Below are 13,634 nucleotides of genomic sequence, written 5' to 3' on the forward strand. Positions count from 1 at the left end.
CAAATGTAACAGATGAACCTCGAATGGATCTCACATGGCATGTGGGTAGGGGAAGGAAATAAAAGACATTTTGGAGACAAACGTAAAATTTAAATATAAACTGCATAGTAAGATTTTATCATTGAACTAATACTAATTTACTTAAAAGTTATAATGGTGTTCTAATTATAGAAGAATAGCTTTAGTCGGGCACGGTGGCTCACACCTGTAATCCCAGCACTTTGGGAGGCTAAGGCAGGCAGATCACGAGGTCAGGAGTTCAAGACAAGCTGGCCAACATGGTAAAACCCCATCTCTACTAAAAATACAAAAAAAAATTAGTGAGGCATGGTGGCAGGTGCCTGTACTCCCAGCTACTTGGGAGGCTGAGGCAGAAGAATCACCTGAACCAGGGAGGCGGAGGTAGCAGTGAGCCATGATCGCGCCACTGCACTCCAGCCTGGGTGACACAGCAAGACTGTCTCTTTAAAACACACACACACACACACACACACACACACCAGTCTTAAACTCAAGAGATGTATTACTGAAGTATTTAGGGACAATATTCCATGATGTATGTAACTCATAGGTAGTTTTTTGCTAATATTTGACTGATTTTTTTTTACCTATACTTAGAGCAAAACGCAAAGTGGCAAAACATTAATAATTAGTGAATCTTTGTAAAGGCTAGCACAGGTGTCCACTGTACTACTTTCAATTTTCTATAAGCTTGAAATTAAAAAGAAGAGGAGACTACAGCTGGACTTTAAATGGAAAAAATATAGAACATAGAAAAGAATTCAAGGAATGCTACAATGTCACATACATAATGAATGTTTGTTGTAAACAGTAAAAAAAATGTTGGGATTATCCTGTCTGAAGAAGAGAAACATAGAAAGTTAACACAGTGAAGTTACATCATATGCCTTCAATATAAAATATAAGAAAATTAAACTACATAGCTCAGCAGTAACTTGAGGGCATCATTTATACCAAACTGGTCATGATTCACTCAAGAACGAAACATGTCTCATGTTAGCCAAACCAGAAAAAGAACATGTGAACGGCATGACAGTTCCCCAGTCTTGACAAAGAGGTGAAATACCTTGTTCACATAGTCAAGTAAATAAAGGAAACTTAAAAATGAAGGGCCATGAAGAAATATTATCAAAGGTAACAGGAAATTATAAGGGTTGTAGTACCAAACCCAAATAAAGTAATATACTTACAAGCGCTTTAAGTGATATACAAGGGTAATTTTATCTATACCCAAGTTTCACCTTGTCTGTTAATTTCACACTCTAAACCCATGAGAGGTGTGACCTCTCTGTAATGAAACAAAAGGGTGATACGCTCTTCTCCACATGATTTTAGCCAGCTGTATTCAATTCACCAGTCCCCATCATGAGACACACCCCTGAATGAAAGCTTTTCATGTTCATACGAGTTTAGAATATGCTGGCAGAGGGATCACTGCCGTAAAACACTAATAATCTTGGTTAGGAACACAAAAACAAGATACAATTACAGTTTACAGAATAGGGACAATAATGAACATGTGCACTTAAGAAAAGTATTAAATTCTAATAGCTCTGGAGTCACAAATCCCAACCCTGAACAGCTATTAGCTGTGTGACTTTAGAAAAATTATAACCTCACAGCTTTAACATTCTCATCTATAAAACGAGTTTTGTTCATATCTAACTCTCACAATGAGAATCACATAAGATTATATATATATATCTATATATATACTGTATGTATAAATGACTTAACATAGTGTCCCCAATAGTTCACACAAAATAAACAATAATTTTATTTTGTTGGGGCAGAATGGATGTTGGTTAATATCTAATATATCAATATAATAAGTTATTCATCATTCTTCTCAAAATACTTTTTAATTTACCAATTTTTCATTTAACTGGAGTCCAGTTATATATTAATCTTCAACACATCACCAAAACTTTTGTTATACAAGCAACTTGCTTGATTCTACACCAGTTTTTTTATTTCCCTTCCACTGAATTTTCTTCTTAAGCCTCCTGATCCATAGTAATATCCTTCGATGAGGATATTTCGTTCTGAGAATTTGTAATAAACCCTGGAAGAGATGAGCAATTTTGTAGAAGAATACATCTAAAAGAGATAGCAATTATGAAGAATATTCCCTACAGTATAATTTGATTTTTAAAAAAGTTTGGAGTTAACACTTAAGGGAGGTGAGAATTATATCGAGTAGTCTTAATTAACAACTTTATTTGGCCGAGGAGTTTGATGTTAGCACTGAGGGAGGTGAGAATTGAATTCCAAAATTTGTGAATAAACTGACTGTGTGAAGGAAGAGCAGAATTATCTGCTAAAAGGGCTTACAAGGAAGCCAACAGCTCATTCACCAGCCTTTAAGCAAGGAAAATCAACTGAAGAATCTAAATGCAAGCTAACTCTAGAAGAAAATTTCACTTTTTTTTTAAAAGAAAAGAAAAAAGCAAGGAAGTCTCACAAAGGAAAGTCCTATGATTTTTAAATTGTAACTATGAACTCTTCAAAGATCCTATACAATTATAAAGATTACGGCAGTGTTACAGAAGAAGTACACGACACAGAAGGACTCAGGAGGAGTAATTCAGGTGAGGAACAAAAAAAAAAAAAAGATGGCCGCAAATGACAGGGTGCCTTTCTCAGTGCATCTACAACTCCCTCTGAGGCTTCATTTATTACTCAGAAATATAATTTGAATAGTTTTTCTTGAAAAATATTTGTGGAAACTCCTCTTTGCCTTTTCATCTTAGTTGTCACCCTGAGATCTCTTTGGTCCACTCTGCCCACTATCATATGGATTACAGAGCTCTCCTGGCTCAGTAACAATAGATCTCAAGACCACTTCTCTACCACAGTTACTTAACAGATGCCCCTTTGAAATTCACATCATTCTATAATACAACCCAGATGTCCTTTAACAAATGAATAGTTAAATAAACTGCAGTACATCCATATAATGGAATATTATTCAGTAATTTGAAAAATTAATTATTGAGAAATATAACAACTTGGACTTTTTTTTAGGGAATTATGGCAAATTTTTAAAAGCCAAACCCAAAAGGTCACATACTATATAATTCCATTTACATAAGATTCTTGAAATGACAAAATTATAGAAATGGAGAACAGATTAGTGATTGCCAGAGGTCAGAGGTCAAATTCGACAGGTAAGAAGTACAACGGAGGGTGGGTGTGACTTTAAATGGCAAGAAGTATTCCTGCAGTAACAGAGCTGTTCCGCATTGTCTGCATCAACGCCAACACCCTACTTGTGAATTTGTGCTATAGTTTTATAACAGGTTACCACTGGAGGAAACTGGGTAAAAGATGTGTACCTACAATTATCTCAAAATAAAAATTTCCATTTAAAAAAGTGTTTGTTGCATACTTTTGGACAAGTATTTATACTTTACTTATGCTATACTTATGCTAGGTAAAAGTGAGTGCTATTAAAAATTAAAAATTGATTATATTTAAGGGGGCTACTTCATTAAGCATAGCTATAACTGAATGACCTACAAGGTAACCTGCAGGATATAAACATGATAAAGCAGTTTTATGACTATATGTGCAACTGGTCAATGAATATTTTACATGCCCACAATAAAAGAATATTAGCCTATCCATATCATTTTCTAAAATACAATGATTTTTCAGCTTATTTTTAAACGCACATAGTTATATTTGACTATTAAACAACTGTTTAATTATCTTACATATATTTATCTTCAAATGAACATTAAAAATACATATGTAAACCATGGATAATAGTTTTTAATATTTTTTAAAGACATAAATTACCTGCACACAGAACACTGCCGCTGAGGCTGAAGAGCAGTGAACATAACAATCATGGAATAGTTTCGAGGTGGTGCCTTTATAAATTTTCGGAATTTATCACCATTCATTCGGAAGATTGAGCGTCTGGAACTCCATTCCATCAGCTGCTCTACTTTTTCAGCTAAAAGATTCTGCAATTAAACACAGAAATTTACATTTACAAAGAGTTAAAGTCCTTTTGTTTGAATTTCATATAAATGCATAAAATGTTTTTTCTTTTTCCTAATGATATCCAAGTTTATAGAAAAGTAAGACCATATTTCTGCTCCCAGAAAGATAGAAAAAACATTTATTTTTCTAATGTTGGGTTTTCTTTTGGCCTTATATATCCCACACCAGTTGACAGAGAAGTCAGCAATCCAAGAATGCCAATAGGGGCAGACATTAAAAAAAAAAAAAAAAAAAAAAAAGGCTCAAGAAAAGTTAGCTCTTGCTATCCAAAAGCCAAAGAAAGGGGAAGCCCAGTAAAACAAAATAATAACTGCTCTACTCTTCTCCAGCCAAACATCACAGCAAAAGGAAAACAAAACAACAAAAACTACCATCTCACAACCACCCCCACAAATACAAAGCTGAAACTATACACAAAAGAGTGTTGTATGATTCTACTTAAAGTCAAAAATAGGAAAAACCGATCCACTCTGGTAAAAGTCAGTATGGCGACTAGTCTGGGAGGCACAGTAACTGGGAGACGGTACAGGTGGAGCTGGGCTACTAGTAATATTCTGTTCCTAGGGAAGTTTGGGAGGAGATAGCACTGTAGCTTCTGTATAAAAGGCTCTTATAGGCTGGGAATGGTGGCTCACACCTCTAATCCTAGCACTTTGGAAGACCAAGGTGGGAAGATCACTTGAGCCCAAGGAGTTCAAGATAAGCTTGGGCAACATAGCAAGACCCTGTCTCTACCAAAAAAAAAAAAAAAAAAAGGCTCTTATCTTTAGATCATTCATTTTACCTGAACAAGTCTGAGAAGTTAACAACTCTACAACATTGTGTTCCTGCAAGAAAAAGAAATTCCCTGCCATTTTAAAACCAAGCTAGTACCAGTGGTCAGGAGAGAAAGGCTTGAACTGTGCCATTTAACCAAGCTCTCCTCTAGAAATCAGAGAGAAAAGCAATCTCTTTCCCCTCTCCTCTCAGGTGAAAAAGGAAAAGTGGCTCACAGAGACTGGGCAGATACACACCAAGGAGAGAGAAGGCAAGGTGGACATCTTACCCTGAGTTAAGGTAAAAGACTTGTTGCAGTGCTCTGCACCCACCTGAACAGGAAAGAAGATAAATGGAAAGAAATGGAAGGGAGGAAGGAAACGAAAGTAACTTGGCCAAAGAGCATAGTAACCGGCAGAGACAGAACATTCAGATATGCATGCATGCTAACTGTATGAAAAAGAAAAATAAGTTAATGACTCGGCTGTGTTTGTTTTTTTAAAAGACACAATTTTGCCACAACCAAAGGGCATCAACTGAAATTGATCTTAACCTCAAAACAGATTACTTGCATTTAGATTTATATATAAATATATATATTTATATATAACTTATATAGATAAATCTATATATATATTTGCAGTCTGGGTTAAATATATATATATAGCTTTGGAAATGTACTTTATATATATTACATATTTTTACATATATTTATATTTTATATATATATATTTCCAAAGTAAAATAATAACCTTATTAAACTGAAAATGAAAACTTACTTCTCTGCCTCATCAATATACCTAAAACAGTAGAAAATGACACAGAAGGACTTCTCCTAATTGTTCTTAGTTTTAATTTTGAGAAGCAAAGTAAGGTTGTTTTCCATGTTAAGGATAATTTAATAGTGTTTGCTTTACAGAAAACTGTTATATATTTAATAAGATTTAAAGCCTCCAATATTTACCAATACATGCAATGAACTAACTCACTATATAAATTCTTTTGAGCCTTGAAAACATTTTAAAGTAATAAGATAAAAACTATATGAATATTTGTTTTTTAAATATTTAGAGACTGTGACCCTCTATGAAAAGAGTGGAAATCAAGCAGGGTAATCCACTAATGAGTGTAGAAGAGAATTGGTCTAAGAAAGTTACTTACCTATGAGTTACCTCAGTATTTTGTACTTTTCTCATTAAATACATGCACAACACACTCTCACACACAGACATACACCACACACACTCTTTTAATACTCTTTGAATTTCTACAATAATCTTACTGTTTTTCTTATTTTAAAATCCCATTTATACCAAATATCTATCTATGAAAACAGTAAATAACTGTAAAGGGTCAAAGATTTCACTTTACTTTTAAGTAATCAAAGAAGCCAGCCCCAGTTTCATGGATGCTGAAAGGAATGAGATTTCTGAGTCTGGTACTCCTGTTTCCCATGCTTCCCACCTTCAATGTAGTATGAAACTCATTTACGAGGCTGATCACAAATGAAAATTCCTCACAGAGGAGTATTTCTTATTTAAGCAACAAAGGACTAGGTAAGTTACACGTGCCTTTAAAAAACAAACAAAACACAAGAATGCACACTCTTAACTTGGCTTAACTGAACTCCTTTTTGTACTACACTTCTAGTTATCATACTATATTCCTTCAGAATTAGGCAAATATAAATATGTCATTTTTCTAAATATTAAGAACCACTGTGCTACAGATTTCAGGGCACACAGTCATGTTTAATATTAAAAAATCAATGTAAAATATAACTTTTACACAATCACATCTTGAAAAATGTAGAATTCCAACTATATGTAATTTTCCCATTACAAATATTCTGGAAAAAAACTTTTAAAGAAAATGCCTATTAGGCTCATCATTTTGCATCAATCTTGACAAATTGGTACTTTTCCATTATCGTGACTACACTTCCTTAGAAACACTGTATCAGTGTGAAATTCTAACACTATCTGCAATCTATTAATATATTACAGTGTGAGATTCACTATACCCTCATCAGATTAGGATATTCATTCTTATTTTCTATATCTCTTTATGGTATACACATATGCACACACACTTCCAAATTAATCAAAAATGGTATCCTATTTTAATTTGCAGTTTGTTTCTTTGTTTCTGAAACAGTCTCCCTCTGTTACCCAGGCTGGAGTGCAATGGTGCAATCTCAGCAAACTGCAACCTCCACCTCCAGGGTTCAAGGGATTCTCATGCCTGAGCCTTGCACTGTTATTTCCGGCAAAATTCAGCCATTTTTTCACAATTCTGAATGCTCTAATTTTCTTTGTTACTAATTTTTTCTCCTCCTTTATCCTTGATCTATTCATAAATATAATCTGTCCTATATAAGAGATTAAAAAGTATACAGAATAGGCCAGGCACGGTGGCTCACGCCTGTAATCCCAACACTTTGGGAGGCTGAGGCAGGCAGATCACGAGGTCAGGAGATCAAGACCATCCTGGCTAACGTCTCTACTGAAAAAACAAACAAACAAAAAATACAAAAAATTAGCCGGACGTGGTGGCAGGCGCCTGTAGTCTCAGCTACTTGAGAGGCTGAGGCAGGAGAATGGCGTGAACCCGGGAGGCGGAGCTTGCAGTGAGCCAAGATCGCGCCACTGCACTCCAGCATGGGCGACAGAGCCAGACTCTGTCTCAAAAAAAAAAAAAAAAAAGTACATGGAATAAAACTCTTTCCAGACTAATCAATGTTAAAACTAGCATAAAATTTTGTCACTTCTAAATTGTTTTCTTTTTGCTTATAGGGTAAACTAGAAAGAGCAGAGAGCAATTATAACCGAGAAAAGTAGCATTTTAAGAGCATATACTATATTTGATTACATTTTGTGAATTATTTTTCTTTTAAAAGTCTCAATCTATTACATGAAAAATATCAATTATTTAAAAGCTAAAAAAACAAATCCATGCTCTGGAACAGCAATAAATTTCAAATCATAGTGAAAGGAAGAACTGAAATCTCTCTCCTATTCTTAGTATCCCAACTGCCTGATTATTCAAACACATTTCTCCCTTAAACTAGACTAGAATATCTGTAAAATTCACGAAAAGATTTTTCTTTGAATTTTAAGTATCAAACAACTTGTAATAATTTCTTCCAAAACACAGCATATAGGATAATGGAAGCGTTCCGACTCGTGACTAGTGGTAGAGCCATGGCTGCATTTGCCAAAACCCACAGAAATACAGTCATGTATCGCATAGTGACATTAATCACTTAACAACAGACTCCATACACAAAGATGGTCCCAGAAGATTAGAATGGGGCTGAAAAATTCTTACCGTCTAATAATGATGGGTAGCCATGGTAACACTGCAGCACACTGCATTACTCCTGTGTTTGTGGTGATGCTGGTGTAAACAAACCTACTGGCTACCCAACATACGAAAACATAGCACATGCAATTACGTAGAGTATATAATACTTGATAATGACAAACAACTTTGCTACTGGTTTTATGTATTTACTATACTTTTTATCTTTAGACTGTACTTCTTCTCATTTGTTTTCTAAAATTAACTGTAAAACAGCCTCAGGCAGGTCCTTTATGAGGTGTCCAGAAAAGAATGTTATCCTAGGAAATGACAGTTCCATAACTGTTATTGCAACTGAAGGCCCCCCAGTGGGACAAGATGTGGAGGTGGAAGATAGTGATATTGATAATCCTGACCCTGCATAGGCCTAGGCTAATGTATGTGTTTGTGTCTTAGTTTTCAACAATAAAGTATAAAGAAAAAAGTTTTAATCAGAAAAAAAGCTTATAGAATAAGGATATAAAGAAAATATTTTCGTACAGCTATAAAATGTGTTTGTATTTTAAGCTAACAGTTATTAGAAGAGTCACAAAGTTAAAAAAATTAAAAACTTTAAAAAAAGTGATATAGGGTAAAGTTAATTGATTACTGAAGAAAAATTTTTCAATACAGCCTAAGCGTGCAGTGTTTAGAGAGTTTACAGTAGTGTACAGTAACATCCCAGGCCTTCACACTCACTCACCACTCACTGACTGATTCACCCAGAGCAACCTCCAAGCCTGAAAGTTCCATTCATGGACAGTGTGCTAGACAGGTGGACCATTTTTTATCTTTTATACTGTACTTTTACTGTACTATTTCTAAATTTAGACGTAGTCAGATACACAAATACATCTTATTGTGTTACAACTGCCTACAATGTTTAGTAGAGTACTACTGTGCACAGCTTTGCACCCTAGGAGCTACACCATACAGCCTAGGTGTGTAGTAAACTATACCATCTAGGTTTTTGTAAGCATACTCTACGATGTTTGCACATGACACATTTCTCAGAACATATCCCTGTCTTTAAACAACACAACAGTAAACACCACAAAAATGACTTCTGCCTTACCCATTTTTAAATGATCAGCCAGGGTTGGGAGGATGGTTCCAAAATGAAAACCAAACTTCAACAACTGAACTTGACTGCATTACTAACATAAACATAACTTTGGAAAACAGTATTTAGCTGGATAGTCTTAAAGCCAAAGAGAAAAAGAAACTGTAGACAAATAACATACTCGATTTATTTTTGTTTCTCAGGAAGGTATGTATTATCACTTCTGTTACTCTGTGAGTACACCACAGCTGAAGAAATAAATATACATCTGGTTTGGTATCACTGTCAGAAAAGAACTCACAAGTAAGGAAAGGGGGAGGGCCAGAATGAATCTTGTGTCACTGGATAGGAGCTGGAGGCATCCATATTAATCTGTGGCTTTTAAAACAGGAATATAGGCCAGAAGCGGTGGCTCATGCCTGTGATCCTAGCACTTTGGGAGGCCCACGCAGGTGGATCACGAGGTCAGGAGTTAGACCACCGTGGCCAATATGGTGAAACCCTGTCTCAACTACAAATACAAAAATAAGCCGGGAGTGGTTGCATGAACCTGCAGTCCCAGCTACTCAAGAGGGTGAAGCAAGAGAATCACTTGAACCTGGGAGGCGGCTGTTGCAGTGAGCCGAGATCACGCCACTGCACTCCAGCCTGGGTGACACAGCGAGACTCTGTCTCAAAATATATATATATATGTGTGTGTGTGTGTGTGTGTGTATCTATATTACATACATACATATATACATACATATATTTTTTACAGATAGATACAGAAACAAATGTAGACTTGTATGAGTGAGTGGATTATTGTACATGTATTTCCTCCCTCTGCCTGCTGATTACACAGGATTCTTTCCATGACCCTTCGCTAGCCGGAAATCTCTGTGGCCAGCGGCGCCTCTGCTCAGGCTTCGGTGGGCTCATTCTGCCCACTCTGCCTAGCAGGCTGTGCTGGCCCCGTGCTACTGGCCCAGATTCCATGTCCCCTGCAGCTCTATGCTTGGCCTGTGGCTGGGCCAGGCATGCACCGACCTGCTTCTGACTTGGAAATCGACATCTGGATGAGGGGAACGCAGCGGCACCTAAAAACTCAGAGATGCCAGCAACGGCAGAGCCCCAAGGGGTGTTACGGGTCTTGCTCAGGGAGTCTCAAGGTCAGAGCCCCCAAGCACTGTTGCAGCGCTCTCTCCTTCCTGCCACCCACGGCACAGCCAGAATGAATGAAAAATATTTCCAATTGACCTGGATAGTGTTAACATATTTGAATTTATTTTAAAATCAATAAAACAGATTGTTTTTTTTTTTTAAGATGAACTCTCACTCTGTCACACAGCCTGGAGTGTAGTGGCGCCATCTCCGCTCACTGCAACCTCTGTCTCCCAGGTTCAAATGATTCTCCTGCCTCAGCTTCCAGAGTAGATGGGATTACAGGCATGCGCCACCATGCCTGGCTAATTTTTGCATTTTTAGTACAGACAGAGTTTCACCATGTTGGCCAGGCTGGTCTCCAACTCCTGACCTCAGGTGATCCACCTGCCTTGGCCTCCCAAAGTGCTGGGATTACAGGCGTGAGCCACCGCACCTGGCCTGATATTCTGGAAGACATATATAATATGCAAATTTCTAGGAGTAAATTTTGTATAAAAATACATGTCACTATAAACTTCTATAATAGAAATTAGTCACTACTGAAAAAAAGCAAAAAAAAATCAAGATCTCTACTTTTATTCTTTAAGAGTCTTCATTTCTGAACCTATTCCTATACCACACTAAATTATCTACTTTTATTCTACCTTCCTACTCTGTTACCTACCAGTAGAACTTATTCCTTCACCAGCCTGGACTGCAGCAGTGAGACCCCAACTCTACAAAAATTTTTTAAAAAATGAGTCGACCTTCATGGTGTGTGAATATGGTCCTAGCTATTCAAGAGGCTGAGACCAGAGGATCACTTGAGTCCACAAGTTCAAGTGACTGAACTGTGGAACTTATTCCTTCTAACTACATGTTTATATCCATTAACCAGCCTCTCTTCATTTTTTCATTTCAGTACTTATGGGTTTAACTCATTTTTGTAGTATTTTATAATATTTTAGTGTATAAATGTCCTGTATTTTCTTTTTTCCTTTTCAGTTGACACATAATAATTATACATATTTATGGGTATGGAGGGATATTTCTATATACAATATGTAATGATTTAAATCAGGGTGATTAGAATATGTATCACCTCAAACATTTATCATTTCCTCGTGCTGTGAATATCTGAAATCCTCTCTTAGCTTTGTGAACATATGTAACATATTAGTGAAAACTACATTCACTCCACATTGCTTACAGAACATCAGAACTTATTCCTCTGATCTGTAATTTTGTGGCTAAATAACCTCTTCCTATCCTCCCTTCCCGCCTACTTTTCCCATCCTCTAATAAGCGTAATTCTACTCTCTACTTCTGTGAGCTCAATCTGGTTTTTGGTTTCTTTTTCACTCCCATATGCGTGAGAACATGTGATGTTTGTCTTTTTGTGCCTGACTTACTTCATTTAACACAATGTCCTCTGGACTCATCCATGTTGCTGTGAATGGCAAGACTTCACTTCTTCTTATAGCTGAATAACATTCCATTGTATATATATGACACTTGTTATCCATTCACCTGTTGATGGACATTTAGGTTGATTCCACATCGGGCGTATTGTGAATAATGCTTCAATAAACATGAGAGTACAGATATCTCTCTGATATACTGATTTCCTTTCCTTTGGATAAATGACCATCATTGAGACTGCTGAATATTATGGTTTTTTATTTCTAGTTTTTTAAGAAATCTCTATACTGTTTTCCATCATGGCTGTACTAATTCAAATTGCCACCAAGAGTGTACAAGAGTTCCCGTTACTACGCATCCTTTTCAGAATTTGGGGGTGGTTTTCGTATTTTTTTTTTTTCCTTTGGTCTTTTTAATAATGGCCTGAATAGCTGTATTTCTATACTTTCAATACATATGAAGAGTAAATCGAAATTTCAATTCTAATCCAAAGAGTCTGTTTCATGTATAAATTATTATGTAATTATATCCTTAACAAAAAATAATAATAATCTGGCATTTCACAAATTACTATGTCCAAAGCAATTTACAAATTTGTACAAGCATGACTTCAAATTTAAATATCATGAAAACCTAAATGTTCATCAACTGTTGAATGGACAGACAAACTGTGGTAGGTCCACACAATGGAATACTGCTGGGAAACAAAAAGAAGCAAAGTTGTAACTGCCACAACATGGATAAGCCTCCGGAACATTACACTCACTGAAAGAAGCCAGACACGAGAGACCACACATTTTGTTCTTTCATTTATATAAAATGTCTAGAAAGGCAAATTTATAAAGACAAGAAGTACATAAGCAGTTGTCTAAGCCTGGAGGTAAGAATAGGGATTAACTGTAAACAGGCACAAATATCTTACTGAAGAGATAAAACGTTCTAAAGCTGATTTCTACTGATGGTTGTACCACTCACTAAAGTTAACGAAAGTCATTTAATTGTACACTTAAATGGGTGCTTTTTTTTTTTTTTTTTTTTTTTTGAGATGGAGTCTCACTCTGTCATCCAGCCACAACACCTGGCTAATTTTTTGTATTTTTAGTAGAGACGGGGTTTCACCGTGTTACCCAGCATGGTCTCCATCTCCTGGCCTTGTGATCCGCCCACCTCGGCCTCCCAAGGTGCTGGGATTACAGGCATGAGCCACCGCGCCTGGTCACTGAGTGCATGTTAAAAAATGTTAAATAAACTTACGCAAAGGCTAGTGGGCATAAGTGAGCCTCATCCAACGCTAAAGACCCCCATCTCAGCCTAGATTAACTGTTCTCTGCTTGTCCTTATAGACTCAGTGCTTCCATGAGGTGATTAAAAAAACAGAAACCTTAATTAAAATAATATGTGTTATGAGCTAATGCAGAGACAATACTTAATTCTCTCAGAAACAAAATTTTGGTACTAAATAATCTGAGAATTCTCAGGTCTTTAGGGGAGAAAAGAATAATTTTCTCTTCTATCCTTCATACAGTTCTTAACACAGACCCCCACCAAAAATAAATAAATAAATAAATCACAAAACAGTAGAAGCTTAACACGTGGGAGATAACACAGGGAAAGTGAGTGAATCTCTAAAATAGATCTCAAAGGCCTAATTCAAACTTCTCTGTTCAGGTGTCCCTTTCAGTCTTCTGAAGAGAATTATGCTCATGGATCTCAGCTCCTTATTCCCAGTGAAAAATGAAAGTTGGGTCAAAAAGTTCATGGTTAAAAGGAATGTTCTGTAGTTAAAGGAGGACAGAAATATCTATAAGATGGAATATAATACAACCCTTACAAAAACTGAGACAATGCTATATGTATTTGTATTAGTCTGTTTTCACACTGTTAATAAAGA

At 36.2% G+C, this 13,634-nt stretch overlaps 1 protein-coding gene across 4 annotated transcripts in view; it reads right to left on the reverse strand.

Annotated features, from left to right (window-relative positions):
• The window catches only part of LOC105491113 (tumor suppressor candidate 3), a 209,442-nt gene that overhangs the window by 130,235 nt on the left and 65,573 nt on the right, over positions 1 to 13,634 (reverse strand). For all 4 annotated transcript variants that reach the window (XM_071068610.1, XM_011757271.3, XM_071068609.1 and 1 more), the window contains exon 2: positions 3,826 to 3,995. In XM_071068610.1, coding sequence (XP_070924711.1) covers positions 3,826 to 3,995 — 170 coding nt within the window. The remainder of the gene's footprint in view (positions 1 to 3,825; positions 3,996 to 13,634) is intronic.

This window comes from Macaca nemestrina, chromosome 8 (genome assembly GCF_043159975.1).
Source record: "Macaca nemestrina isolate mMacNem1 chromosome 8, mMacNem.hap1, whole genome shotgun sequence".
Taxonomy (NCBI): domain Eukaryota; kingdom Metazoa; phylum Chordata; class Mammalia; order Primates; family Cercopithecidae; genus Macaca; species Macaca nemestrina.